This window comes from Boleophthalmus pectinirostris, unplaced genomic scaffold, assembly GCF_026225935.1.
Source record: "Boleophthalmus pectinirostris isolate CB_2022bp ecotype Guang Dong unplaced genomic scaffold, ASM2622593v1 HiC_scaffold_20, whole genome shotgun sequence".
In the NCBI taxonomy this organism is placed as follows: Eukaryota; Metazoa; Chordata; class Actinopteri; order Gobiiformes; family Gobiidae; genus Boleophthalmus; species Boleophthalmus pectinirostris.
This window is the reverse complement of record NW_026571153.1, coordinates 11,643,237-11,671,088: the sequence shown is the minus strand read 5'-3', so window position 1 is coordinate 11,671,088 and position 27,852 is coordinate 11,643,237. Positions and strand designations below refer to the sequence as shown.

General features: G+C 36.6%; 1 protein-coding gene across 1 annotated transcript; it reads left to right on the top strand.

Moving 5' to 3' along the window:
• The first annotated feature begins 1,081 nt into the window (after positions 1 to 1,081).
• intu (inturned planar cell polarity protein) lies at positions 1,082 to 27,706 on the top strand. The gene is made up of 18 exons (XM_055156509.1): positions 1,082 to 1,271; positions 3,874 to 4,424; positions 7,183 to 7,268; positions 10,696 to 10,911; positions 15,159 to 15,277; positions 16,656 to 16,745; positions 18,072 to 18,149; positions 18,592 to 18,775; positions 19,501 to 19,554; positions 20,001 to 20,063; positions 21,042 to 21,248; positions 21,910 to 22,002; positions 22,539 to 22,750; positions 23,384 to 23,609; positions 24,296 to 24,387; positions 24,838 to 25,027; positions 26,025 to 26,167; positions 26,620 to 27,706. Exons 1-18 carry the CDS (start codon positions 1,189 to 1,191, stop codon positions 26,729 to 26,731), a joined length of 2,799 nt encoding a protein of 932 aa, XP_055012484.1. The 5' UTR covers positions 1,082 to 1,188; the 3' UTR covers positions 26,732 to 27,706.
• The last annotated feature ends 146 nt before the right edge of the window (positions 27,707 to 27,852 follow it).

The following is a 27,852-nucleotide window of genomic DNA, read 5'->3' as shown; positions in this document are numbered from 1 at the left end:
TAAACATCAGCACTCTCTGAGTCTCTCATCACTACAGTCAGTCCTGGTAACATTGAGGCACTTTTATGGTACGTTGGGAGCGCCTCAGGGTAACCTCAAAAGGATCAGGCGGCTCAGCTGGCCTTGACAGTTCAGATGCTGGGGTCGTTCGGTCCTCTGTCGGCTCAAACCTTTCAGCTACTCCCTCAGGTTGCTCATCTGGAAGCTCTGGGGAACGGCGAGATGTCAGCTGGTCTCCATGACGTCGATATTCTCGATCTGTCGCTTCTCCCCGCACTTTGTACGACACAGGTCCTGACTGCTGGGTAACTACTCCAGGAATCCACCTTGGGGTTTCTCCCGCAGTGTTTCGCAGATAAACCTGCTCATCCATGTCAGACTGTCTGTCCAATGCCCGTCTGTCGTGTCCTTCCTTCTGGAGATATTGCTTTCTCCTCACTGTTTCTTGGATACTTGGTTTCAGGAAATCCACTCTGGTTCTGACATGCCTTTTTAAAAACACATCAGCAGGTGACTCGCCTGTTGTGCTGTTAGGAGTTGTGCAATACCGTAGCAAAAAGTGAGAAATCAATACCCTTTAAGTGAGAAATCAATACCCTTTACGTGCTTTCTCGCGCCGTCCGTCATGTTGAATTAGTGTTTATTGCCGCCGACCAAAATAATTCCCAGCATGCAACGCTGTTTGTCAACAATGAAACTCGCCTATACAGTGAATAATTGAAATATGTGCATATTTAACACATTAGAATGAGCCATCAGTCCTTTATTCATGCTAAAATCCTTAAAACCACACACTAAATATTAAATGCCGGCTTTATCAAGGTAGTAGACAGTTTGTTTTTAATTGATGCAAGGTAATTTGGGCTAATTAACCTGAATGCCCGAGGGCCAAGAAAAATTTGTCTGAGGGCCGCATTTAGCCCACGGGCCATAGTTTGGGCATGCCTGTGTGCTCTGGTAGTTTGGTGGTTTGGAGGGGGCAGGCCCTTGACGTGTTTAGTGACGCCACCTGCCGAGAAGAGAAAACCACATGGGCAGAGACACGGAGAAAACACAACACTCAACACTGAAGGAACTCATTTCTTCCTCTAGCCCAAACCTTTAAGAGGAGAGAAACATAATTATTTAGACTACGTTATATCTTCTTCTTGAGCTTGGACAATCTGGAGAAGCCATGAATCACAAACCATGTGCAACCTTTACATAGATGGAAGCTCATTTTCTAAAAACTTCGATGACTTTGACTCTATTCGCAGCGTTCTCCTGCACAGGTCAGTAAAGTTGCATGCGTTTCAGACACATAGCAACCTTAGTAAGTATTGTATAGTCTTGTATTGTTATCACGTGAGGTTTTGAGGTAATCGCTGAATACCTGAGAGGATTTACAACGATGCCAATATATATTTTCAGATAGAGAAAGCTTTTGTCGGGAGCGCTCTGTGCTCTTATTGCGAATTTATCTGTAGTTTTGCGGCATAGCATTATTATTCTCATCTAAATGGCATTGGATATTGTAGTAAACAACACTTGACAAGTTTTGTAAGCGGAATTGTGTCACTGTTCATAAATCATGCATTTTTAGCGACTCTGAAAGATAAACCTTCATTTCTAGGCATTTCGTTCTGTTAGCTATAAAGCAGTCAGTTAAAAGTGTTTCTTTAGTATTTCAAGGTAGAGAGTGATTGTAATTTTATTTTTGCTTCATCAAATGTGAAAACAATGTAATTGTCATCCCAATCGGACGAAATGCCTGATATATTAACCAGACTCTCGCCTCTGCTCGTAAAGCTTCAGTGTTGTCAAGGGCAACCGCGCGTTCAACCAATCACAGTGCGTCATTTTAATCACGTGGTGCAGGTATGGCGCTACTGCTGAAAACATGGCGAAGACGTTTCATCGCACATTTAGGCGCTAGATGAGGATTTAAAGTCACTGTTTGCGGATATTATGGAGCCTACAGTGTCAGGAAGGTCGTCGCAACGTCCTGTAATCGGCAGACAACAGGAAGAAGAAAGTGGGAGTGAAAACGAAGACGGAAAAAGCGATGGAGAGTCAAGTTACTGTAGCTCCAAGTAAGAAGAATTGCTCTCTGTGCTCTTTCTGCGCAAGATTTGAGCTGAAATACACGCTGCTTAATGAAATTTAATGAAGAATCTTGAATTACAGCGAGGAATACGCTTTTCTCTTCGTCAAATGCTGGTGTTGGGCCTGGCGTGGTGTTGGAGAGAGCTAAAACCACAGAGGGAGTGTCTTAACCATTGAATAACCACAACCTTCACTTAACTTAGCTTTAGGGCATGTTTTCAATTTGGGAGGTATAGCAGTCCTTCATCTGTAAATAATTGCACGCTTTCTACCCTCTTATGTAATATGATAGATCTGCAGTTTGGCATTGCACAATTAGAGGGGAGTTTTTCCACTACTGAAAGAAATAAACACTTTAAAAAGTCTTCTTGTATAAAAGGATTTGGAAATATTAATATTCACTAAGATGCGGAGGAAGTAACATTAATTCTATCTTTTATTTTTTGTCGACCCTACCCCACATTACTACACAGCAAAAAGTCAAGTGTTAAAATTGACTCTCACAGAATCAATTTTAACATTTTCTCAGGATTTATATGAGTCCAGTCTGTTCTAGAGTTAACTTAACATTTTTGGAAATGTTAATTAAGTAACACTGGACCAAAGTTCCTGTTTAACCCTGAAATCAAGAGTTATATTAATGGATAACACTTGGTAGATTTATCCTGATTTATCTAAACAACACACAGACATATTTTATTTTTACACTTTATTTTAGTTTGTTTAAAATGAAATTATGTACAAAACTGGTTCAAACTAGTTTTCTCTCCCGGGAGTTTGAAGTGGTGAGTGGGAGGTGCCAAATTAACACTAAGAGAAGTTGAATTACCTTCAACCAGATCAACTCTGGTAAATAACCCCAACTCAAACCCTCATTTAACTTTCAAATCGTTAGAATAACACTTTTTCACATATTTTACACTTTATTTTAGTTAATTTAACTGGTTCAAACTGGTTTTCTCTCATGGGAGTTTGAAGGGATGGATGGAAGGTGACAAATTAACACTAAGAATTTGAATTTATTTGTTTGGAGGATAAGCCCCTTGAGATGTGTCACCATCTCGTCTTCGAGGGGGTCCTCAACACTAAGAAAAGTTGAATTAACACAAGTTAAATTTACTTCAGCCATATCAACCAACCAACTTGAAACCCCATTTAACTTCTAAATAGTTAAAATAACACTTTTGTGTTAAAAACAACTCTTGAAATATTTTACCCTGAACTTTTACCCTCCAGTTTTTGCAGTGTACGCTCTCTATAACAAGGTGCAAAAGTAATTTATTCAACACAAAAAAGAAAAATAGGCAAAAGAGTAATTAATAAAATATGTATAACAAAATGTTAAACTAGTTCCAAGTGATTTACTCTGGAACATACTGAGATAGTTTGTTCAGATAACTTGTTTTTCTGCCAGTCACATTTTTGAGCTATGGTGTCACCTTTTTGAGTAATTTCTCACATGGATCAAACAAGTAATCATGTACACGAGGTATAAATAAAAAATAAGAAAAAATACATCAATAAATAAATGATGCTTCACTGTGAAAAATCTTAAAGTAAGTTTATTTCAATTTGAAAGCTGGAAAGAAATCATGACTAAATGTTTACAATGGAGAAATTAATTAACTTTTGTAATTAAGTGTTTATTTTATTTACATATTTTTAGCTCTTAATGTACTGATATGTTAAAAGATTGGCTCAATCAGCAGTATCGATAAGAGAAGTAGTACTGATAAGTCCTTTGTTATGTTTTGCATGTCACATATTTGATGCTTTTTTTCTGTGCAGTGATTTGGAGCCTGAATGGCTTGATGACATCCAGAAGAACGGAGAGCTTTTCTATCTGGAGCTGAGCGAAGGAGAAGAAGATTTAGCACTGACCCGGGCTAACGCTCATCAACAAGTGTCCACTAACCATGTCCGATTCAGTGACAAGGAAGCTGAAATCCTCACGGAGCAACACAAAAAACAACACAGCAGTTCTCGAGCTAAAGGGACTGCGACGCTTAAGAGACTGGCTAAAATACTGAGGAGGAAGCGCAGGTCCACTCTCCGAAAAGGCAAAGATGTACCAGCGTCTATTCTGAAAAACCAGTCTGGGCACCGACAAGGAGGGACTGTCCAGAAGCAGCTTAAAGAAGTTTGTGTTTACCTCAATCCAAAACGCCTCTCCGCTTCATCAGTGCCCCTGTTTGAAGATGGGGGGCTGTTGGAGGCCTTGCTGGGGGTCATCCATCGCCCGTCCTGGGACTCTGAGGGCATGAGACGAGAGGACAGGCTCACGGTACACGGGCTGGTCCCAAACACTCCTGCAGCCAAGTGTGGAGATATACTCATAGGTGAGAATTTGTCTTTTAGGGGCTTCTTACTGTTACTTTTCAGGAGGAGGTTGCGCCACTTTGTTGTCTCTCTGGAAATGTTTTTGCTTGTCTGGAGTGTTATTTGTCTCCTGATTTGTGGAGAAGGACATCGCTCTAAATAAGAATGCACATTTTGAATATTATTTTACATAATAAGCCACATAATGTACCTTTAAACCAAGTATGATCAAGATTACCTATCAGTTTTGTCTTTTTCTTACTGTCTTTAAACTGATTTACCAACAATTCAGAGACAGTTTACACAGAGACCAACAAGGGAGTAAATTCTCTTTTGAAATATCTGATTTGGCATGATTCACAATAGTAAATAATACATTACACTTCCCTTCATCAGCTGAATTTACATAAGATATTTTTAGTACAGTAAAATGCAGACTTGACTTTATTTCTGCACCCACCTGCAAAGCTTCTCTCACAAAACTGAAAGGTGATTTAGACCAGGTCTCGTTCTGTCTGCACTTTCTGAACCTGGAATTTACAGATGTCACAGTTTTAACTTTTTTGTTGAAACTGTTGACAGATGTTTGGCTACTCAGTAAATCGTCCGGTAAAAAATATGCTTTTAAAGTTTGGCAAAGCTAGACCAGTAGCATCTGTCAGTCAGTTATATTCACAGCTTTAACGGTATATAAAAAATAAATACAGATACTACTTAAAACTGTGTTAGTACTATGAATGATTGTAAGCTTAATCATTTTCTTAAAGCTGTATGATGACCACAATAAGAAAATAATCCACTGATACACATAATTCCGTGTGCATTCACAGCAAAACCTGGAGGGTTAAAATTTCAGGGTAAAATATTTCAGAGTTGTTTTTAACACAACAAGTGTTATTTTAACTATCTGAAATTTAAATGGGTTTTTGAGTTGGGATTATAGTTGATATGGTTGAAGTTAATTCAGCTTCCCTTAGCGTTAATTCAACTTCCCCTTGTGTTCATTCAACTTTTCTTATTTTCTTGTTATTTTGGCACCTCTGACCCACCACTTCAAACTCCCATGAGAGAAAACAGTTTGAACTAGTTTTGTACATAATTTCATCTTAAATTAACTAAAATAAAGTGTAAAAATAAAACACCTCTGTGAGTTGTTTAGCTAAATCAATATAACTCTACAAAGTGTTATCTGTTTACTCTCAGAACATTAATATAACTCTTGATTTCAGGGTTAAACAGAACTTTGGTCTGGTGTTACTTCCTTAACCTTTTCAAAAATGTAAAATGAACTCTAAAACAGACTGGACTCACATAAACCCTGATAAAATGTAAAATTTTATTTTGTGAGAGTCAATTTTAACTCTCCACTTTTTGCTGTGTTTTACTGTATACATTTAAGATTACAAAAGAGAGATGATAAGCCTGGAATATTCCACAGTATAGTATTAAATTCATCTAGCTCGATGGAGACAAGAACGTAACATTATAAGGCCAAGTTACGTGGTACAATTTTAAGTCCTTAGGTTTAGTGTTTAGTATTTTAATACTGTAAGCACACAATGTAATCATAATAATAATCAATTTTATTTAAATATATTGCTTGTCTAAACACTCAAAAACAACAGACAAATAACACAATTAAAACCAGTACATTTTCTTAGCCCGTTGTAGGTGATTGTTTTCCAGCTGACACAGGAATGCCCATTGAGCTTTACCACAAATGACTAAAAATGCTGTTCACATAAGTTACTGTTTAAAGACGCATTTGAGGAAGACCGCATGCTCCAACAATTAAAGTCGTTAAATACCAAAAATAGCAGGGTTTTAGATGGAGAATAGGCAAAGATAGACATTTAGTAGTTTACCTATGGAGTACCTTTTAAATCAGGGGTGGGCCATTATTTTTTCCATGGGGCCACATGAGAAACAGGAAATATGGTGGAAAATCAGGCCAACATGCTTAACTCAATTCTACATGATATTAATTGTATTTCTTTCCAAAAAGCCGTAAATAGCATTGTTTTGACAAGCTGGTAAGACTGGTACGAGTTTATGTTATGACTAAGCAATGAAAAAGTGAGGTTTCCTTTAAAAAAAACACCTCTAAAAGAAAAGCAATGCAGCATTAGTCTATGTATGAGGTAAAATTATAAAACATGTTTATTTTGTAATACCAAATTATCTTAAACAGGCCAGTCAGAGTCAACCAAAGGGCTGTATGTGGCCCCGGAGTTGTACAATGCCCAGGTCTGTTTTTAATGATATATTTGTAATGTACTGACAACTATCTTAATAGCTGTGAAAGAAAATAGTAATGAAAGAAAATCTTGTAACAGTGAATACTAACTACACCTTAATTAGCCTTAATGTAGTACAGTTACTTAATTCATACTCTTAAGTAGATACTGAACTCTTTTTTCACTATGAATTATTTCTTTCTAAAGTAGTACTCGAAAGAAATCATGCCTAAATGTTTAGAATAGAGAAACTGATTAACTATTGTAATTAAGATTTTATTTTATTTAAATATTTTTAGCTCTAAAAGTACTGAGATGTTAAAAGACTAAATTGAAAGATGTTAAAGACTTCTGAAGTGGTACTCAAAAGTTTTATCTTACATCCAAGTTTCCCTACTTTTGATATCAGTTTGGAGTTTGCTCTGCCATGAGGTAACAATCACTATTACTATGACGTTTTGTTTATGTGTCAGTATTGAAATCTTTACTCGAATATTTCACAATATTGCTGAGTCATCTAATCTAATCTGTTTTTTTGCAGGGGATGTGCTCGTTGCCATGGACGATGTTGATGTGAACTCTGAAAACATTGAGAGGGTTTTGTCCTGTATTCCTGGACCCACACAGGTCAGTGGAAATAATCTATACTCATATTTGTTACTCTGTTTTTTGTTATATTAATTTACACTATGGCACTGGTGTCCTGTCGAGTTGAGCTACCTAGTGCTGCTGTGTACGCCCACTAGCACTGTTACGCCTTAAATATTCATCGATTTGAGCTACCTGAGGCACATATGGGGTAAATTTCCGTATAAATAAAATTGAATTGCATGGAATTGTTCCATCTTCAATGTCCGTAGTATCACAAAGTCGAGATATGCTACTTCTAGTGGACACATTATTTGGGAGAAGATATAGGCCTGTCAAGATTTGCTACTTCTACCCGTATTCATATAAATGAGTAAATAATGGCGATTCTACAGTGGGAGCATTATTCGATGGCTAAATTGGCCTGTCGATATGTGCTTTGCTCTTTAGTCGCAGTCGATAGCAGAATATGGCTGTCAAAATTAACTACGCATATTCATATATATTTGTTGAAATTTTACATAACTAAGGTATAAAGTCTGACCAACGAGTGCTAACAGCATCAAACCCACTGTCTCTAATCCAAAGAAATATGTTGTAAAACTGGGGAGGTTTGCTTTATTGGAACTGTACAACTGTAAAAGGAAAAACGTAAGGTAGCTTATTTTGACAGGATAACGTGAATTGATAGACGTCACTGTCGATTTACGCTGCTGGTAGCTCATTTCGAAAGGGCAGCCTATTTCGACAATACACCGGGCTGCCATGTGCTCGTTGTCATGCTGTGAAAATAGCTTTGGTTATTGATTTGTTAAGATTCTAAAATGTTCGGTAGTGTGACATTAAATCTGTCTATGTAGTTAGTTTTTTTGAGGAATAAAAATACCTTAATAAAATAAAATAAATGCTAGATAGATACAGTATGTTTAACACCAGTCTGTGAAACATTCTCCTCGGAGACATGAAGGTGGAAGACGCTGTACCAGAAAAATTACGCAGGACACCTTCAAACTTGAAATATGACCTGGTCCAAGTTACCTCTTAAAAACTCATTTGGTTTTTGTTGCTATAATGCGTAAATAGAAAGCAGGAGTTTGTGTTGTCTAACTTTACAAAACCTGCAATTACTGAAAACTGATTCTTTCATCGGCAGCACAAATAGCCTTGGACTTTTCTTAGGCTGAGAGGTTTCACCAAAAACTCGCCCATCAAAAGTAGGAATTTGCAAATGATAGGGAACCGTTAGGGTTGATGGGGAGGACTACAGTGCCACAGGAAACAGACTGGTTTATTTGTGAGGTTGGACGCTCAGCTGATTGAAAGATGCAGTCGGAAACTAAAGAACCATTCTGGAAATCGAGACGTTTGGGGAAATATACAAAGTTTTGTAAGCTAGGTTTGACTTTCCAAATCCTGAAATAGCATTGTTTCGCTGACAGAATACTTGTGTTGTATGTAACTGCTGACACAAAATGGTCCTGTACAGTTGAGAAGATATCTACAGATTAGGAAAACTAATTTGAACTAAACAAATAACTTCTTTCTACTGTTTACTGTAACTTTGGAGGTACCAAAAAAAAAAGATTATTCCTGTGTGATGTATGGGCAATGGCACTCCAGTCAGACCAGTTTTATCACTGTAACAATATGTTTTGTACCAATGTATCTTAAACATTTTCTTATCTAGAAGCCTTCAGCCTTTATATTACATCTTTATTTGGGGAAAAGTTGAAAAAAGTGAGAAAAAAAAATCATTGTAGAATAGAAATGATCGTTTGACTGGTTGACTAAACAAAAGCGTACTCACTGACTAGCTGACCACTAAATTAACTGTAAGATGCAGTGTCAGGCATATTGACTGAAATGTGTGGCCCAGGGCCGTTTTCCTTCTCTCCAGATCCTCTTTAATAATAGCCCTGAAATGATCCAAAATGGTGCAGAGCCCAAATGGAGGCGCCTGGTTCAGAGGTTGGTGGACTGTGGTTAGAGCCGACAGTCTTTCCTCAGACCCACAAGATCAGAAATGTACAGCTTCAGCTCTCCACAGATTACAGCTGTCAGTGAGATCTACCCACAACTCACTGTCCACTGCGTGAGCTTTAGGTGTTTAGGCACCACAGTGGCTGAGTGGTAAGCACTCACGCCTCACAGCAGCTTCCGGGTTCAATTCCTGGGTCTTTTTGTGTGAAGTTTGCATGTTTCTCCCTGTATCTGGGTGGGTTTCCTCCAGTTTCCCCCATCAACCCAAAACATTATAATCCTCTAACTATGGGAGTCCTGACTAGCACATCTGCTCCTGATGAGATTCCTCAGTGACGTTTAAGGATGGGTCAAATGCAGAGGACAGATTTCCCTACGAGGACAATAAAGTAACTTAAAAAGGACTTGCCTAGTATTACAATTAATCCATTTAAGTGGCAGTATATTATTTGCTGAATAGTATAATTCAATATTTCAAAGGTAGACTATGTAACTTAGGGGTCTCCAACCATTTTCCTCTGGTGAACTACTTTTACAAAATGAAAATGCCAGAGAGCTTCTAATTTTAGCGGCCACAAGAAATGGAGTAAATTTTAGAGCGAGCCTAAGATGAGGTAGAGTTAGATGCCTATAAAACATAAACCATCATTTATTAGTGCACAAAGTTAGACATCAAAATTTCATTAATAACATTTGACAGCACAATAAATGTAATTCAGAAATCCCTTAGCGAGCTACTTGGAATGGGTGAAGAGCTACAGGTTGGAGACTCCTAATGTAACTTTTACTGGTGGAGGGTTTCACATCTGCTTGTTAACATGAAACTCTATGATGTTAATGTTATATATATTTTTATTGCTAATGAATGCCTTGAAAACATTTATCACAAACTCAGACAATCTGATGGTGGTCCTCTGTACCAAAAAAGTTACACAGTGCACCTTTACTGTACAATGCATAACAAATTGGCTGTATCTGTGTTAAATGAAAGTGGATTTGACTCCAGTAAAGCCACAGTCCTCTTGGGTCTGCTCCGGTCTGGTGTGGCCTGGTTCACATTAAGTTAACACAGATCTGCTGTTTGTTACTTTATAGTTGTGGTTTTGGACACCAGTTTCTCGTCTCTGCTCTCCCTGGGTCTCCTATGATTTCAGAATGAGTAAAGTTGCCTTCCATTTGTTGACACACCATGTTTTACAATCCACAAAAACGCTCTTAGTCTGACCCAGGGCCAAGTAGCTTCCCAGAACTTAATTTTCAATAAAACCGTGAAAAATAGCGATATTCTTAATAATAGTTTCTTTCTGCTCTCTTTGCTTTTCTTTTATATGTTGGTTTAAGCATAACCATTACCTAACATTACATATTTAATTGTATTTCAAACATTTAACACTATAATAATGCGTCTACTCCTTGTGTTCTTTAAAACCACAGAGAATCTATACTTGCATAGTACACTTCTAACTTAATTTTCCTGTCCTTGTAGGTGAGGTTGACACTGGAGACCTTGATTCCTGTGGACAGTGCTGGAGCTGACGAGGCGTTCGTGGCCCGTAGGATGAAATCGTCTCCTCCGGTCAGTCAGCTGGTGCGTCTGCTGTGGGGGGAGGACACAGCAGAGTTACAGATGTCCATTGAACACATCCCTCACATCGTCATGTACCTGTCGCTCAAACTGGACTCTGCATCTCCACAGGATGAGGTCAGTCACAACTCGCGAAACATTCATGCGTTTTGTTAATCTCATCATGATTATTTTGTAAGATATGGTTCAAAATCCAAAGCAAATATACTTCATACTGCATTATATAGGTTTTTTTTGACATTTTGATTTAATAATGCCATTGTCTTTGTTACGAAACGTCTTTTGGCATGTTTAGAGTTTGTCTAGTCTAGATAATAATTGTCAAAATACAATTACAGGTACGATTATTTATTGGTTGACTTGTCACTTTTATTTCAATCAATTGTAGGTATATTTTAGTCATATTTTAGTTTTAAGTGTTTTAAAAGAAACTGGATTGTAATTGGAAATTTCATTTGCACAGATTCAACCACTTTGCTGCTTGCCAGTTTTCTTTTAGTAATTGATTCGTCTACATACATATTTTGACATTAATTGTATTTGTGGTTAATTAAAGTTTTAATTTTTTTCTAAAATTCTAAAATCCTTCAGCCGTTTTTGCCATCTTTTCTAAACCTAGACAAAACAGGAAAACCCCAACTGCCATGATAAAATCTTTACTTGTGCAGTAAAAGCTGGGTAAAAATGCCCTTACATAAGAAATAAGAAGACCTAATGAAAGTGTATAGCTCAAAAAATGAGATATAGACCAGACTAAAAGCTGCTGGAGACCATATATTTTTCCATACACTTTGGAAACTAAAGTGGTTTTGGTGAAACTCGATCGTTTTGTGGTTCGAGGATTCATGGCCAAAAAGCCTCATAAAACTTTATTTAAAAAGGGAAGTACAAGAAGGAGAAATGTAGGGGTCTATAAGTATTAGCAATACAGTAAATAGTAAAACTAAAACTCCCTGAAGAGGCTGTAAAATAATATGAGGCAAAATACATTATTGGGAGACCATTTTGGACAGTGACCATTGAATGAACTGCTTCTGAAAGAAAACAGAAATCATTTTATCCTTCGTTCTGATTTTCTTGGCTTCAGAAACCTTGAGGTTGTGTGATGTAAAGTGCAGACTGAGGAGGAACTGGAAAACTGCAAAAGGAAATCTGTATTGGATTGATTTCCTTCTAAGACATCAACAGAGAATTATGGTTTTATATCTTTAACATTGCAGAGCTGTTTAGTATTTACTTCAGAGCTTTAATTTCAGTTTTTATGTAAATAATTCCTGAATAATGAGTAAGAATTCTTGCATATTTTCAGCTTCTAATTGAAATTGAAGAGCAAAGATCATCACAGAATATACTGCAATAAATAATATCAAATTTCAATACATTTATACTTTACAATATTATTTACACATTGTCACACACTTATTTGCAAAAGGTGAGAATTTCTTATTAATTTAAAGTGTAGATATTAGTAAATTGGCTGAAACAAATCAATTTCACATCCATCCATATGTAATTGTGTGTTTTCTGTATTTGATGATCTCCTATACTGTAAATATAACTTCACTTTTTGGGACTGAGCTGTTTTTTTTTTTTTCTTGTTTTGTTTTTTTTGCTTCATTGGTTCATTTTTCAGCCGAGATGGAGAGCAGATTGTGGGATTCCTTGTGGTTGTTTCTTTAAATTACTGTGCGTGCATGAAGCCACTGGACTTTGATTTCTTAGTCCTTTGATTGTAGGGAGCTGCAGACATGGGAGGCTCAGTCTGTGGTGGTATTTTTGCAACATGATGCTTTTGACATTTGAGATTAGTTTTGAACATTCTTGCAGATTCCTAATAAATATAGATTTGAAATGCGAACAGCCACATTAAAGACAAATCTGTGTTTTAGATTCAAGACTGTTTGGTCTCTACATTTTGAAAGAAGCAAACTTTCTTCCTGGCTGGATGTACAAGCCAATTTCCCCAGTGTGGGTCAAGTAAAGGCTTTCGGATATTATACCAAAAATACAAATTTCACTCACTAATAGAACAAATAATTAGTTTGAACATATGTTTTTGGGTAAATGGAAACAGCATTTACCCCTAAAGTAAAAGACCTGGTTGAGAACTGTATCTTTACTAGGGCTGTGCAAAAATGTCAAAATATCAATATATCGCATTGTTTAATCTGATGATACAGTATTGATATCATGGGCTGCTGTATCGATATATCACCAAGAGTATTTTTTGGTATATTTTATTTTGTATAAAGGCCTAGTGCCGAAACATTGCACTCTTTGTCCTAATAAATCTCACATTTTTTAAGTAAGATGGTGTGTGGGATTTTTCTCTGTGTTTATGGGCTGCTCCCTCTCCTCCAACTCACCCGTCTCAAGTAATTGATGTGCAAAGCTGTCATTCCTTTCTGGTGTATTTTATCAGATTATTTAGTTACAGTGCTACAGTTTTGTTGCTTGTTTAGAGGAAGAAATATTGTTTATGCAACACATTTGACATTTTCACTGTTTTGCTGATTTAAACGGGCATGTTTTATATTAAATTTGCACAAGAAGTGATTTAACAAAGACTTTTAGTGTCACAGCCATGTTTTATTTGCCTTTTTTTCTTATTGAACTGTATCGAATCAATGTGAAATATTTCTTATCGAATCATATTGAATCGAAAGCTCACTGTATGGATATGTGACCTGTGTATTGAGGTATGTATTATATCAGCAACTTCTTAATGATATCCAGCCCTGATCTTTACTGTATTTGAGCTGTATCTTTGCGAGGTGTAACTAGCACCTTGGCAGATGTCTACTTCTCATATATATATATTTTTTAATCCTTATATCTTAGTCTTATCTTTAGTTTTTCTTCATACTCTTCTTAAAATCTTGCACAGCATTGTAGACACTGGCAGCAGACCAGATCGACAGGCCACAGTGTGCTATTTCTTGGTCATTTATTTTCCTTTATTGTCACTGCCAAGACTTCATTCAAGTTTTTATCCCACCGCCGAGTGCTTTGCCCTCTGGCTCTCAACTTCTCTCCCCTCTGCTGCCAGTCGCTGTGTTGAATACAGATTTTATGAAGAATAGTTTGGGTTCATGTGACTTCACAACACTGTACAATTCCTATCATTTAAAACTGAATAGGGTTACTACTTTTTACTTCATCTTAACCTCTTTCGATCATGATTTATGACGTTGTAGTTTATGTTTTGTTTTGTTTTGTTTTGTAGAGCTGCAAAATGACCAAATAAACTACTACTACTATTATCTGGAGAGCAGGTCAGAATGCTATTAGGGTTGTAACAATAACCAAAATATCGTGATATTGTATCGTCAAGAGTCTCACAATAATATCGAGAGCCATCACAATATATCGAATTACAAGTTCCTTTGCTTAAATGCATGATTTATAGTAGCAACTGCTAAAAACATAGGGAACTACATATTCCATGATTCATTTCAGCACAGACAACATGAAGAAATATGTTTTTTACTTGAATTCTTGGGATTATGACAGTAATGATTCACACATCAAGTCTTGTCAAGGTATTTTAAATGCAAAAAGTATCCTGTCTACATCCAAAATCCAAAATATCGCAATAAATATCGTACCGTGAAATCAATATTGTGATAATATCTTACTGTGAGATTTGGATATTGTTATATCTCTAAATGCTCTGATAGAATCTGTTGCTAAATTGCAGATTGACCTGGATTATTAATAATATTATTAATATTTATGTAATTACTGGGCCTGCATGAGAGAAAAACTGATGCAAAGCTCTACATTTTCTCTGTCAGTAAAAATAAACAGAGAACTTCAAGCTTTGCCTAAAACTGTGAACGCAGCCTGAACTAGCCTTTCTATTTCATGGGATATTATATTACTAGACCAAACTACTCAAAAACAACATACAAGCACATTTTTTGGTTTTTAATTTAGTTTTTTCTTGCTGTTTGTCCACCACAGTTATTTTGTTTATCCCAGATCATTTTGACACAAGCTTGAGGTAACAAAACATTGGTTCATTCATTCCTGTGTGCTGTCCATAATTACACTTAACATAAATCTTGGTTGGAGTCTCTTCCAACCAACACATTTTTCAGTGAATGGATTCAACCAGATGTTTTCTTGCCTCTGCTCTGAATATGTTTGCCACAGTGTCACCCTTTTTGTTTCACAATTATTTTGATAAGTAATAATTGAAATTTTTTGCAGATGGCCAAACTTTTTTATGTGTTTCTGTATTGATTTGCTTGAATTCTGTTGCAAACATCGAAAAAACTGCAATGAAACGCTTCTAATCTGCAGTACCTTCATGTTGACTGAGTAATGTGTAAAAATCATTCTTCTTTTATGGTTTGTAGGAGGAGATTTTGTACCAGTACCCAGTGTCTGAAGCATCCCGCCAGCTCAAAGGAGTCAGGGGAATCTTTCTGACGCTGTGTGACATGTTGGAAAATGTCACGGGAGGACAAATACTCAGGTACTACACAGAGGCGAAGAAACAGTTGGAATGAGACACGGCCCAATCATTTGTGTCCTTCATAGAGGACATTGAGTTAACCAGCTTCTTTTAAATGTTTTGAGACAGACTCTTAATGGGGGGACTAGGTTCCTCTTCTTAAATAGGGCTGGGGTATTATAAGGTATTGTCATGTCCAGGATAAAAAATGAATTCAATAGGAGTTAGTTTGTGGCTGCAATATGACAAAAAAAAATAAATAAAAAATTAAAAGTGAGTCTAAAAACTGACTGTAGAAGCTTATCAGAGATGTTGGTCATCAAAAAAGTTGTTTTTGTTTTTAACTTCTTGTGAATTTAACTCAAAAATGTCCCCGGTGACTACTACAGAGGATATGTTACAAAATTATAAATAAAAATAGAATCAACAAAGTCTAAGACTGCGTTTACTCTGAAAGGAATCACCGTATCACTGTATCGGGAAAGATTTGCATCCAGACACATCGCAAGTCTTCTCTATCCACACAGCTTTGAGCATATTTGTTTACGTTTTACAGAAATGAAACTTAAAACCACATGCCTCATTTGCATAAACTGAGCGCTCAAAAAACAGCTTGCTATTGTGCGCTGATGTGGTTCAGCTTCTGTCGGACTAAAGGACACGACTCAATCGAATATGTGTGTTCTTTCTGTGACAGAGGGATGTTCTGCTGATGGTGAGTCTGTTCTGTGCGTCTATCGCGTAGGAGATGGTTCATGTGAAACTTTTCAGAGATTATACATCTGCAGGTCATACGCATAGACTGTATTTATGAATGGACATATATTCGAGTCTCTTAGCGTTTTGACGGTGAATACTTCGTGGCGCATAGACTTACAACAGTGTATCAGCGTTTTCAGGCGTCCACACAGTGCCAGATCAGATCCATACTCAGATGAATTTGTGGGAGCTGGTGGCACCAGATCGTTCTATCTCTGAAGCCGTTTTCCATCGGTGCTTTATTCATTTACCTCCAAATAGAAAATCACAAAAAATAAATATTGCAATAGACTTTTTTTCTTCAGGTCCCAGGAGGATATGCTGAGGCTGTCAGATTAATCACAGTTAGTTGAATGGACACAATCTACGTCTAAGTCTAATTAGCTAATCACAATATCAGCATTTTGGATGTAGCACATTTTCACCATAATGCCACAAAAAACAAAAAATCCAGTCCAGTCTTATTCTTCATAAAAACAGTCTGTATAAACACTCCTGAAATATGATTCTTGCATTGTCCATTCATATTTCAGTCTTTTGGCCATTTCCTCTGATAGATAGAACTTTGGACAGAATCATTTTTTTAACATTATTTATTAAGTCTTGCTTTGTTTTATTCCATTTATTTGTCTGTCTCCAGTTCGTCTCTGCTCCTCGGGAAACATCTGGTGCATGTGGGCTACTGGAAGGAGAACAACAACCTGCTGGTGATCGGGCTGCCTGCTGAGAGGTAGACTTACTTACTTTGTGCAATTTCTATCTTTGAATGTCCCACAGTATGGATTTAAGCATATGTATTTCCATGGAGACGACTATCAGGCCAAGTTACCTATTAAAACACCTCCAGATGAAAAAATGCGCAACATACCATACTGTCGTATTCCAGGTGAAGGAATAATCATGGAGACAAGAAGGTGACAGGAGAAAGGAGGAGGAGGAGAAAAGTTACATGATGCACCTTTAAAGACCTTTAATGCTGGGTTTCAGATAGGGGTGTGCAAAAATATTGAAATATCAATGTATATCGTATCGTTTAATGTATCGTGGGCTGCTGTAAATTGGGTATAGAATATTTTTTGGTATATTTTACTAAATTATTTTGTTACAGTGCTACAGTTTTTTTTGCTTATTTAGAGGAAGGAAACTCATTTATGCAACACATTTGTCATTTTCACTGTTTTGATGATTAAAATGGGAGTATTTCATATTTACTTTGCACAAGAAGTGGTTTAACAAAGACTTTTAATATCACAGCCATCATTTAGCCGTTATTTTTACTGAGCCGTTTTATTGAAATATATTATATTGAATCAAAGTGATCAGGTTCAACATTTGTGCATTTACCTTTTGGATATTTCATGGTAAAGTACATTTGGGTGACTACAAATTCAGCCTCTATAAACTAAATTTAGACATCGTAGCTTTTATATACTCCAGCTTAACTTGGGGTAATATATAAAACCGGGTTTCCACTGCAATAAAAATTTCAGATCTTGTGGAAAATCTTGATTTATGGCTCAAAATCTTCAAAGTCGTACAAAGGTTCAACTTCACACTGTGTGCATGTGTGCTGTTTTACAATTTAATTTCCTCACCACCACCAGGCTTTAGACAAACCTTAAGAAAGTGAATGTTGGATATAACAATTGCCAGCAGGGGTCACAAAGAATTCTGTTTGTGTAATGAGTTATTGAAACTTGACAATATCTTTGGCTTTCATGAAATGTTATAATTTTTTTTCTTAGGGGTTTTTAATCTCAAAAGCAGATGAAGAGAATAATCTGTAAAAACAATTATGATTTTGCGAACTGGCCAAAGGACGTTTCTACAGAGTTGTGGTTTCCAAAATGATTCACTTCAGCCACTGTTGTATTCTCCATCAAACCCACTTGAGCATTTAAGGATATCTCAAATATAGAGCAAATAATGTCATCTCGTCCCTGTTTTGTGTTAAAGCTATAACCCTTAGTATAAATCATGAATGCTATTGTAAGTTTTGTGCAATATTTTTTGTTATTTAGGTAAAATTTTATGTAATTTTCTTGTTTATTCTCAGGGTTCCTCTGCTGTACCTGCAGACTGTGATGGGAGACGTTGTGAGGACACTAAAAGTGATGTACAGCTCTTTGGACAGGTTTGGCTCTAATGTTTCATTTTTATTTCAACACATCTTTCCCTATTTTCCATCTGAGATCAAGCTTCCAGGGTATTTTTTTTCTTTACAGGAATTAGAGATGAAATTAAAGTTGCACTAAAATGAACAGGTTTTACAGATACCAGAAACTGCATCCCTTCTAAGTGAATATATTTACATGTCAATTTTCTGCAAAAAGGACAATGTGGCAAATTAAAAAATGAAAGAGAAAATTTTAAGATTGAAAGAATTACTTTAAAATTCAGTGTACTTTTACAACACAATACAGTTACTCTAATGATCCACTGGTTAACTACCACATGTCACCAGGAGATTTTGATGATCTAATTTCTTTTGCGCATGTAAAACACACACTAAAATCATCAGTTATTTTGGGGTTGTCTTATTTAGTCACTGAAATGATCCTGTATTTGATTGACAGTGCGTTCCTTGCGGCAGACCACACTCCTCGCCTGGACCACTTCTTCTGCCTGTTCTTCCAGCAGCTCATCCAGCCGTCCCGTCTCCGCGAGGGGCACCCTGCTCCCCCTGTGGACACCTCCAGGACACTGTTTTTGGATGGACTCCCTGCTGTACGATGGCTCACTTTGCCTCCAGAAATCAAGGTTGGGATGTAAAATAATTAATGTTGACATTTTTTTATGCCCTTGATTTGAAGTTGCGTTCATGTTGAAGAATTTCTCAGTCAGATGGAGGGTACCGGCCTAAAACTCTAGAGAAGATTTAATGTTTTTGCGAGAAATATCCAAACTTTTGATCGATTATTTGTTTGTTACTGGCTTCACAAACTTGTCATATTGATCTTACAACTTCCAGTACTTTCGTCTGACAACAATCTTTTGGGTTGAATAATGGCACCACATTCTGAGGCTATTTTGAAAACATATTTCATTGTTATGCTGACAAAGAAGATGTTGGATGTTAACCATAAAGCATGTCAACAAATCTTAAATCATTCAGTTAAAGCATAAATTTCATCATAGAATTTTGATCTGTCTTCTAGCTCAGTTTAAAACTACAGGGATTGTTGTGATATCACGTGATCCCATCCTATTCTACAAAATTGTGTACACATTTGTTATCAGTATAATTGTTTGAGATTGTCTGAGAAATATATAGATTAACTGGTGAATATAAATTGGCTGTTATAAAAGTGGCTGTTTGCATCAGTGATTTTCAGACTCGTAATTTTGTTGGCTTATAGAATGTTGGGTTATTATTTGAAACAGAGCAATACCTCTGCCGCCCTCTAGTGTTACATGTGTTCACTCACTTCTATCATTTGTGATCTGTGTAGAATTTCCTCTCATTGCTTTGCTTTATTTATCAGATGGAAGTGGACACTGTTCTCTCAGACTTTGAATCCTCAGACTTTGGAGAAATGGTAAGAAAATAAAGGCAGCTAAATCAAATTAAACCCGACATACTAAAGATTACACATTAAAGTTCAGGGTGTCCCAGAAAAACTGACATCCTTTTAAAAGCAATTATCTAGAAAATTGTTTATTATGGGACTTTGTTTGCCAGTTGGTGAAGTTTTTTCCAAATTGTGCATTGAAGGCACACTGTACAGTCTTGGGTGACTGTGTGCAAGTGTATTCCAAAACGCAAAACAACTTCTCTTTGGGAGTGAACGGCTCAACCTGAAAACAGAACAAAAATTCAACATTAAATATAAAATCTTGATCTGTTTCTATACATTCTGTGAAAATTTGAAGTTATTTCACAAGAATTGCTAAAATTATTGGCCTGCAAAATTATGTCATTTTTTTGGGACACCCTGTATTATTTGTAGAATTTCTTACCTTAATCTATGGTATTTTGTCACAGTCTGAAGATTATTTTGGTTTGCGGAGGATGTATGTGATCCTTGGCTCCTGCTTGTTTTATAAGGTAAGTGTCACTTTCAAAGTTCTAACTGATTAATGGTTAGTTGCAGGTCAGATCTGTGGAGAGGTGATCGCACTCACAAAAGAATGCATGTTTTTCCATGTACTTTAAAAACACCATGTACAATAAAAACACCTAGAATTGAATAAATGCAAGGCAGAAAGGTTTAGCTCTCCACCCCTTTCCTAGTAGCTCACCAAGGGATTTCTGAATTTCACATATTGTCCTGAATAAATAAAATTTGATAAATGAAATGCCTGTTACCATTGAACACGTATTATTTTGATTCCTATCTTTGTACACTAATAAATGGACAATAGTTAGTGGTTAGTTAGTAATAGTTAATAGTTAATAGGCACTTAAAGATACTCAATTTCTTGTGACCGCTAAAACTAGTAGCTCTCTGGTATTTTTGTTTTGTAGAGTTAGCTCACTGGAGGAAACAGGCTGGAGACCCCTGGATTAATGACATACTGTGGAACATTCTAAACCAGACATGTTAAACTCAGACCCGGGGACCAAATTTGGGCCACGATATAATTATATTTGGCTTGCGAGATCATATCAAATATGTATTAGAGCTGGTCCACTGGTTACAGATAGACTATAGAGACATTTATTTAAAATTTTGTAATTATTTCATATTCTTGTTCTGGATTCAGTGTTTAAGCAAAACTATTATTAAACATTTATTTTAATAAGAAAAGGTTTAACATTACATATCTAAAAAGAAGAGAAAACATGCAGATGTTGTAACAATATCATCACCATAGAGATAAGGAGAAGTTACACTGTGCACTTTCAAATAATAAATAGGTTTTCTTGTTTGTTTTCCTGAAATAGTGCAAATTATAACATTGTTTTTGCTGCTTTTTACTACAAATCTACAACAACACAAATGTAAAAGTTCAAATCATTACAGAGATCTACGGTAAATCTGATGTTATTTCTTACAAATTCCCTGTTATCTGTCTTCTCTAGTCGTATCTGATTGCTAACCACTTGCCCAAAGAGGACCTTCTTGATGTGAGCCTGTACTGTCAGCACTACCTGCTGCTGCCCCTGTCCTGGGAGCAGAGGGTGGGGCAGCTGGTGGTCTGGAGGGAGGTGTTTCCACAGCAGAGAGCCACAGCTGCACCCGGATTCATCACGCAGCAGGGACGTTACTTTCTACTCATCGTAGGACTGGTATGGGAATGAAGAATAATCACACCTAGAATTATACGCTGTTATGGAAAGAGGAGGTTTAAAGGTTTTACTGTCTGGGAACTAGACTTAGACTTAGACAGGCTTTATTGATCCACAAGGGAAATTACTTGGACACAGTAGCTCACACATCACAATATATTACAGTAATACAGAGTTTTAAAAAATGGTAACACGCTTCTAAATAAGTAGCAATAAAAAATAGGAAGAGATTGGTTTCAATAAGGCATAAATTATATAAATGTATGTACAGAAAGTAAAGTAAAAATGTAAAATTAAGTTAGGAATCACATTTGATTTACTAAGCTGTAGTATTGGGATGTCAACTGGATTCACAAACAATAACTGCATTCATTCTGTAGGGCTGTAATTACTGAAATAATCGTCCAGAGTCCAGAAATAATTGCGAACTATTTTAATAATTGTTATTTGGCTTGTAAACAAATTAACAAACAGTTTTTTTGCCAAGAGACTATCGTCATCATCATTATAAATATTTAATGAGGAAATGAAAATAATTTCAGTTTGTAAATTGTTTTATATCTCTTTATGGCATATAGCTTAAATTCTCTAAATAAGATGTGCATTTTGAGCAAGTTGTGTTGAGATTCAAGGTCATATGTTTTCTGTTTTCTTTCCTCAGAGACACTTTATGCAGTGTGTGCTGTTGGAGTCTGGGGGCTGTGCTTCACCTGCTGTGGGATGTCCAGGACCAGACTCTGTTTATGTTGACCAGGTTAGACTTTTATACAGAAATTCACATTCAGAAAGACATTTAATACATTTAATTGGTTGCTAGAGTGCAAAAGTGTTACCCATTACAGAAGGCTTAAGGGGTTCTCTGTTGTCTAATTTCTTTCCCCTTGGTCTGAAAAAAAAAGAAAATTGTCTGTCTGAATTGTCTCTATACTTAAATGTGTCACCATCAATAAGAAATACAATTCTTTAACAATATACTGAACACTATTCATCTAATGTCTTGCATTTAAAATATTCAATGTTTCATCATCACTGGTCATTTACACTTTTTAAAGCAAATAAAATGGATTATTGTTCATTTTTCTTTTCCCTTTGATTACATTGTACTTTGCCATGAAATATCTAAAAGGTAAATTTACAGATATTTAACCTGATAATTTCTGTAAATGATCAGACCCCGGAACTCACTATATTACAACAAATTGTTTGATCGTCTTGTGATGTGCCTTTTCTTTTACAGGTCAATATTCTGCTTTCTCTGTCATTTAAAAGTTTATGTTTCACCCCTCTCAGGTGAAGGCAACTCTGCTGCAGCTGGAGGAGTTGGAGGGCGGCATCGAGGAGCGACTCAGTGCGCCTCCAGCTCCATGTCTGTCCTGTGCAGACTGGTTCCTCCCGTCTTCTTCCTCCTCCTCCTCCTCAGCTCGGGAACGCCTCGACAGCCTGGCCTCTTCCTCCCCTGTCCTCAGCAAACTCGTCAAAGGCTCCTCCTCTTCGGGATATAGGTAGGTCTGACTGATATTTATAATCAGTGTAGAATATGTGGCCATACCAGCTCTTCAGAGTCTGAAATCGTCAGATCTCAGAAGCTTAGCAGGGCCGGGCTGGTTAGTACTTGGATGGGAGACAGCTTGGAAAATCCCTGTCGTTGTGTCCTTAGGCAAGGCACTTCATCCACATTGCCGAGTATGAATGCGGGTGTCTTGAAAGGCGCTATATAAATCCAATGATTAATTAATTAATTGTATTGAATATTTATGCATCTATGACTTTTCTTTATAGATAACTAAGTACATGTTTCATTTAGTGGTTTTCTTTTTTTTCATTACACGGGGATTGTCAAGATTATTCTCTTAATCAATAATCGTCGCTCTGTAGTTCATAAAGTAACGTAATGAAAAAAGTGGACATTTTTTAAGAGGAAAAAAGTTAAGCTCACTATTAAAAAAAAATGTTTATGTGGCTATCATTAACTTTTACATTTCTATTCAGAAGGCTTGATTTCATAAAGGTGGTCACATCTTTACTAACAATCATTATATATAGTAAATAATAAAAGGATTTATCGTGTCATTAGCATAAAGTGTCTTCGGTTGTATTGTTTATAGTAATATTTTCTTTTGTCGTTATGGCTCCAGGGGTCGTAGTCTTTTTGGGGAGAGGTCCCGGAGGCCGAGCCCACAGAGGAGCCTCTCGGACAGTGGGAGCGAGGGGCCGGATGGGGGGCTGGGCTTTGGGACCTCCAGGACACGGGGGCTCAGTCCACACTCCACCCCAGACTCGGTCAGGGGAATCGGGGCAAGACGCGACTCTCTGGGGTCTGGAGGGTCTGAAGGCAGTGGAGGCAGCGGAGGATTGTTTAAGGTGATTTAGTGCATTATTCTAGTCATGTCAAGTGTTTCTATGTTGTTTTTGTGTGATATGAAATTAGGGTTATCAAAAGTATTAAAAATCTGTTATTAATCTATATTAAAACTAGTATCAAAACAAGATACTCATTTGAGCAAGTGTCGATTGTAAAATTACATTAACAGGACAAAATCTGACTGCTCCTGAGCAGTTTTAGAATCATCTTAATCTTTATCAGAACTATATAAGAAACAGACGAAAGTACTGTTATTTTGTGTTGAAAATGTCAGTCTAAAAAAGAGCATTCTGTACTGTATCATTGGTATCGAAATCTGTATCGAGCCTATTCTTTAGTATTGAAATCAAGTTTGAAATTTTTATATTGTGACTACACTACATGGAATGCAGAAAACAAAAAGTATACTTGTTATTGTACAGTTTAACCTTAGTCCTAATCGGTCAGTGGTGTCGTAGTTGACCAAATTTTGTATTAGCTGACAAATTGTTTTATCTGGATTATAAGAATTTATATGGATTATATTACAGTAGTATGGAGAGTAAATGGAGTTAGCTGAAGTTTTGAGAATGACTGAACAGTTTAATGTACCTTTAAATTTATGAAGATGCTGTTTACTAGTACTTCTCTTTAGCTGTTTTTTGTGAAATTTTAAAAGCTTTTGCCAATCCATTTTTTCACCCAGAGTCCCAGGACAAAGCACCCAAACCCATTTCACCTCGGCACTTTGAAGAAAACTCTGACTGAGCGAGAGACGGAAGACATGCACAACATGAAGTGAGTGAAGTCTGCAACAGCTATCTGATTAACTGTGACTAATTTACTCATTCAGAACCAATAATCTATTGAACTAGGTAATTCTACTACTAAGATAAAACATCCAGCAGTGTAAAACAGTTGTTACACTACATTTAAATTAATCAAATGGCCATAGCCTATCCCAGTTTTAATCATTTGCTGTACTGACCACAGATAACTACTGTGTTTAACGTTTTCACCCATAAAAAGGTTCAATATTTGTAGATCATAGGTTTGGATTTTTTTTTTTTTTTTTCAAAAACAGTGAATTTCCCATAGAGTCATATACAAGGCCACTGCCCTCCATCTGAAATTATAACATCATCAAATTCTTGAACGTGAATGTAGCCTATATTGTTTTTTATTTAGTTATTGATATAAAAAAAACAAACATCTGATACGTTTTTTCTACATTGTCTCCCCCCTCAGGCTGAGCAGTGGTCCTGATAACACTCTGTTTCACTTCCTGCTCATGGACAATGTTCGGGGGGTGTTCATCGCGCCCTCTCACAGAGACGTGTCCCTCCTCAGTGGCTCCATTCACCCACAGCTCATCACAAACTTCCACCACTGCTGCCTGTCCATCCGCCACGCCTTCAGACAGAGCCTCCCAGCGAAGGTGAGGACACTGGAGTGGAGCTTCTGGTGTGACATACAGTATTTAGATGCTACAGTCTAAATGCAAAGGACAGTAAATGAAAATAAAAATCAAACCGACTGATTGTCCACTGGCAATCACCCGAGACTTATAGAACTCTAGTTACATTAGTCGCTTTCAAATTATGGCTTTGAAGAAGATTTTGGATTGCACAGTGTCACCATTTTCCTTTTAGACATGTGTTTTTTTGTTAAATATTTACTAATTTAACAGTTAAAGCTGCACTATTTAACTTTTCTGATGCGAGTTCTTGAAATGCTTGTTTCCAGGAAGAGTTTCTTGCTTTGCCTGGAATGTTGTATACAGTAAGTTATTTACCTCCAGGTGTTACCATTAGGTCATGTTACAGGTGTAGAGAGGCAAGAATGCACTTTTCAAGCTATTTCTTTAGCAATAACCACACCTGTAGTTAAATACATGCAAGATATTGTACACATAATGCCATAGTGTGGGATATTCCATGCAAAGCAATAACACTTCCATTGTGATGAGCAGGCTTAGCGGACCCCCAAAAGAAAACTTACTTCGTACATCATTACACAACACAATAAAGCTAAATTCTAGGCTGTGTTCACACTTACACCTAAAACTGGACTAAACATGGGACTAAACCTGGAACTAAATTAAGACATATCAGGACTAAACCAGGACTAGAATGGGACCAAATCTAGGAATCAAACGAGGATAACTGTGAGCACAGACCTAAACATAGTCGTCTGTTCTTGGTTTCTACTTTGAAAACACTAAAACTGTGTGTTAAATAAACATACCAGAAACCAGAGCAGTCGTTCCTGGTATTTTTAGGGGTTCTGTTTAAAAAAAAAAAAAAAAGTGCATTAATCCTCGTCTACAGCCTCTGTTTAACTGTATGTCAGATCCATCAGCTCTGTTTGCTCTGGCCCTCTCTCCCTTTCCTGAACGTTCTCTTTTAGCCTGTTGTTCTTGTGTCTCGTCCCAGGGCAGACGGGGTTCCGGCAGGCCTCAGAGCGCTGGGTGGGGCCTGGGTCCAGTGAAGGAACATGGGGTTCTGTTCCAGTGTACACCCCCAAACTGGACCGACCAAAAGAAGCCCCCGCCCACCATGACGTACTGGGTCATAGGGTACGTCTGACTAACACTTTTCATTTACACTTTACACTTTTACAGGAGAGGAATGGAGTTTTGGTTGAGAAAATGATGTTGACCCAATAATATAGTTTTTAGTATTGTCAAAATTAGCTTAGGACAATCTTTCAAATGTTTCTAGGCTTTTAAGTTTCCAAAAACAAACAGATATTAATATAACAGATATCGTATGACTGTAGATATGTGATACGAAAAAATTCTGTCTGGTTGGCAACTACAAATTTGTGAGCAATTACATGAAATTTTTTATCTTAGTCTAAGGCAACTAGTAAGTTTTACATAAAAGAAATGTGTAATTAAACGTCCAACAAAATGTTTGTTATTGTATCAGTTTAGACTTAGACAAACTTTATTGATTTAAGTTTGTCTAAGTCTAAGTCTAATTTCTCCTGTCCCTTTTCTAACCCTCTCTTTTTGTCTGTTGTCAGGAGGATGCTGCTGGAGCCGGTTCCTCAGGAGTTTTACGTTTGTTTTCATGACTCTGTCCCTGAGGTCCCGGTGGAAATGGCCTTCAGACTCTCATTTGGACTAAACTTGTGAGAATCGAGTTTGACAAGACAAACTACATTCAAGAATCACTCAGGAAAATATTAAAGACTTAGGTGCTGGAAAGGGCTGGAACTATTTTCTTTAATGACGCAATATGGTCCAGTATGGTAATGTAAACTGAGATGATCAAGGTTGTTTCAGAACTTAAAGGAGCTGTACCTGAATTTTACTGTCTTAAAACATGTTTGCAGTGGTTACTCCTCACTTACTTGAGTTTCTAAGCGCTTTTAATTTTCAGAAAGCTATAAGAAGGGACTACAGAGATTGTTACCATGGTAACCCAGAGTAAAGAATGTCCAGTTCCAGCAAACCTACATTATTATTATTACATATTATATGACAGTAAAATACTTTATAATTATATCCAGACAGTACACAATTCAGTGGACATATGGACATATTTTGACCTCAAGAGCTGCTTAAAAAAATTACTGTTCTGGGGCAAATACATGAAAAAAACAAACTTTACTTTAACTCTAGTACTGTACTGCCCAATGGGAAATAATACATATTGTATATAAACTGATGTTATTTATTTATATATGTAGTTTTTTTACACATTGGCATAAAAAGTAGTTCAAATATGAAATCTAATATTGTGTGGCAAGTTTACATTAAAAAAAGAAATCTAGTTTGTGCCTTTTTTTTTTTTACTTATTCCTCAGCATTTCTATGGTTTAAACCTGAAATATAATTTGAGTTATGAACACAAAAGCGGCCTTTTTAAATCAAATATTGAAGTTGACAAATATTAGTTATTAAATACCTCGTTTTATTTGTGGCATTAAGCAAGCATAAGGTACCCACTATCATTTAGCATTTCCTGATTGTTACGAGCCTTACAAAGCATTTATGGTCAGTGCTACTAATGAAAATACTGTGTAAAATAAGCAGCTATTATTGATGCAGTAATGTACTTGAGAATGGCATTTGTTAATTTTTTTTACAACTTTGACAAATAAATGTAAAAAGCACAACCATTTTTGTATCTTATTCATTTATTACCAATAACCCATCTGTGTTTACACATGATTTTAAGATTGTGCAAAGGTTTTCATCGCATTAAAAATACTTTCAAAACAAATGGACCCTTCATAATGTAAAATCAGATT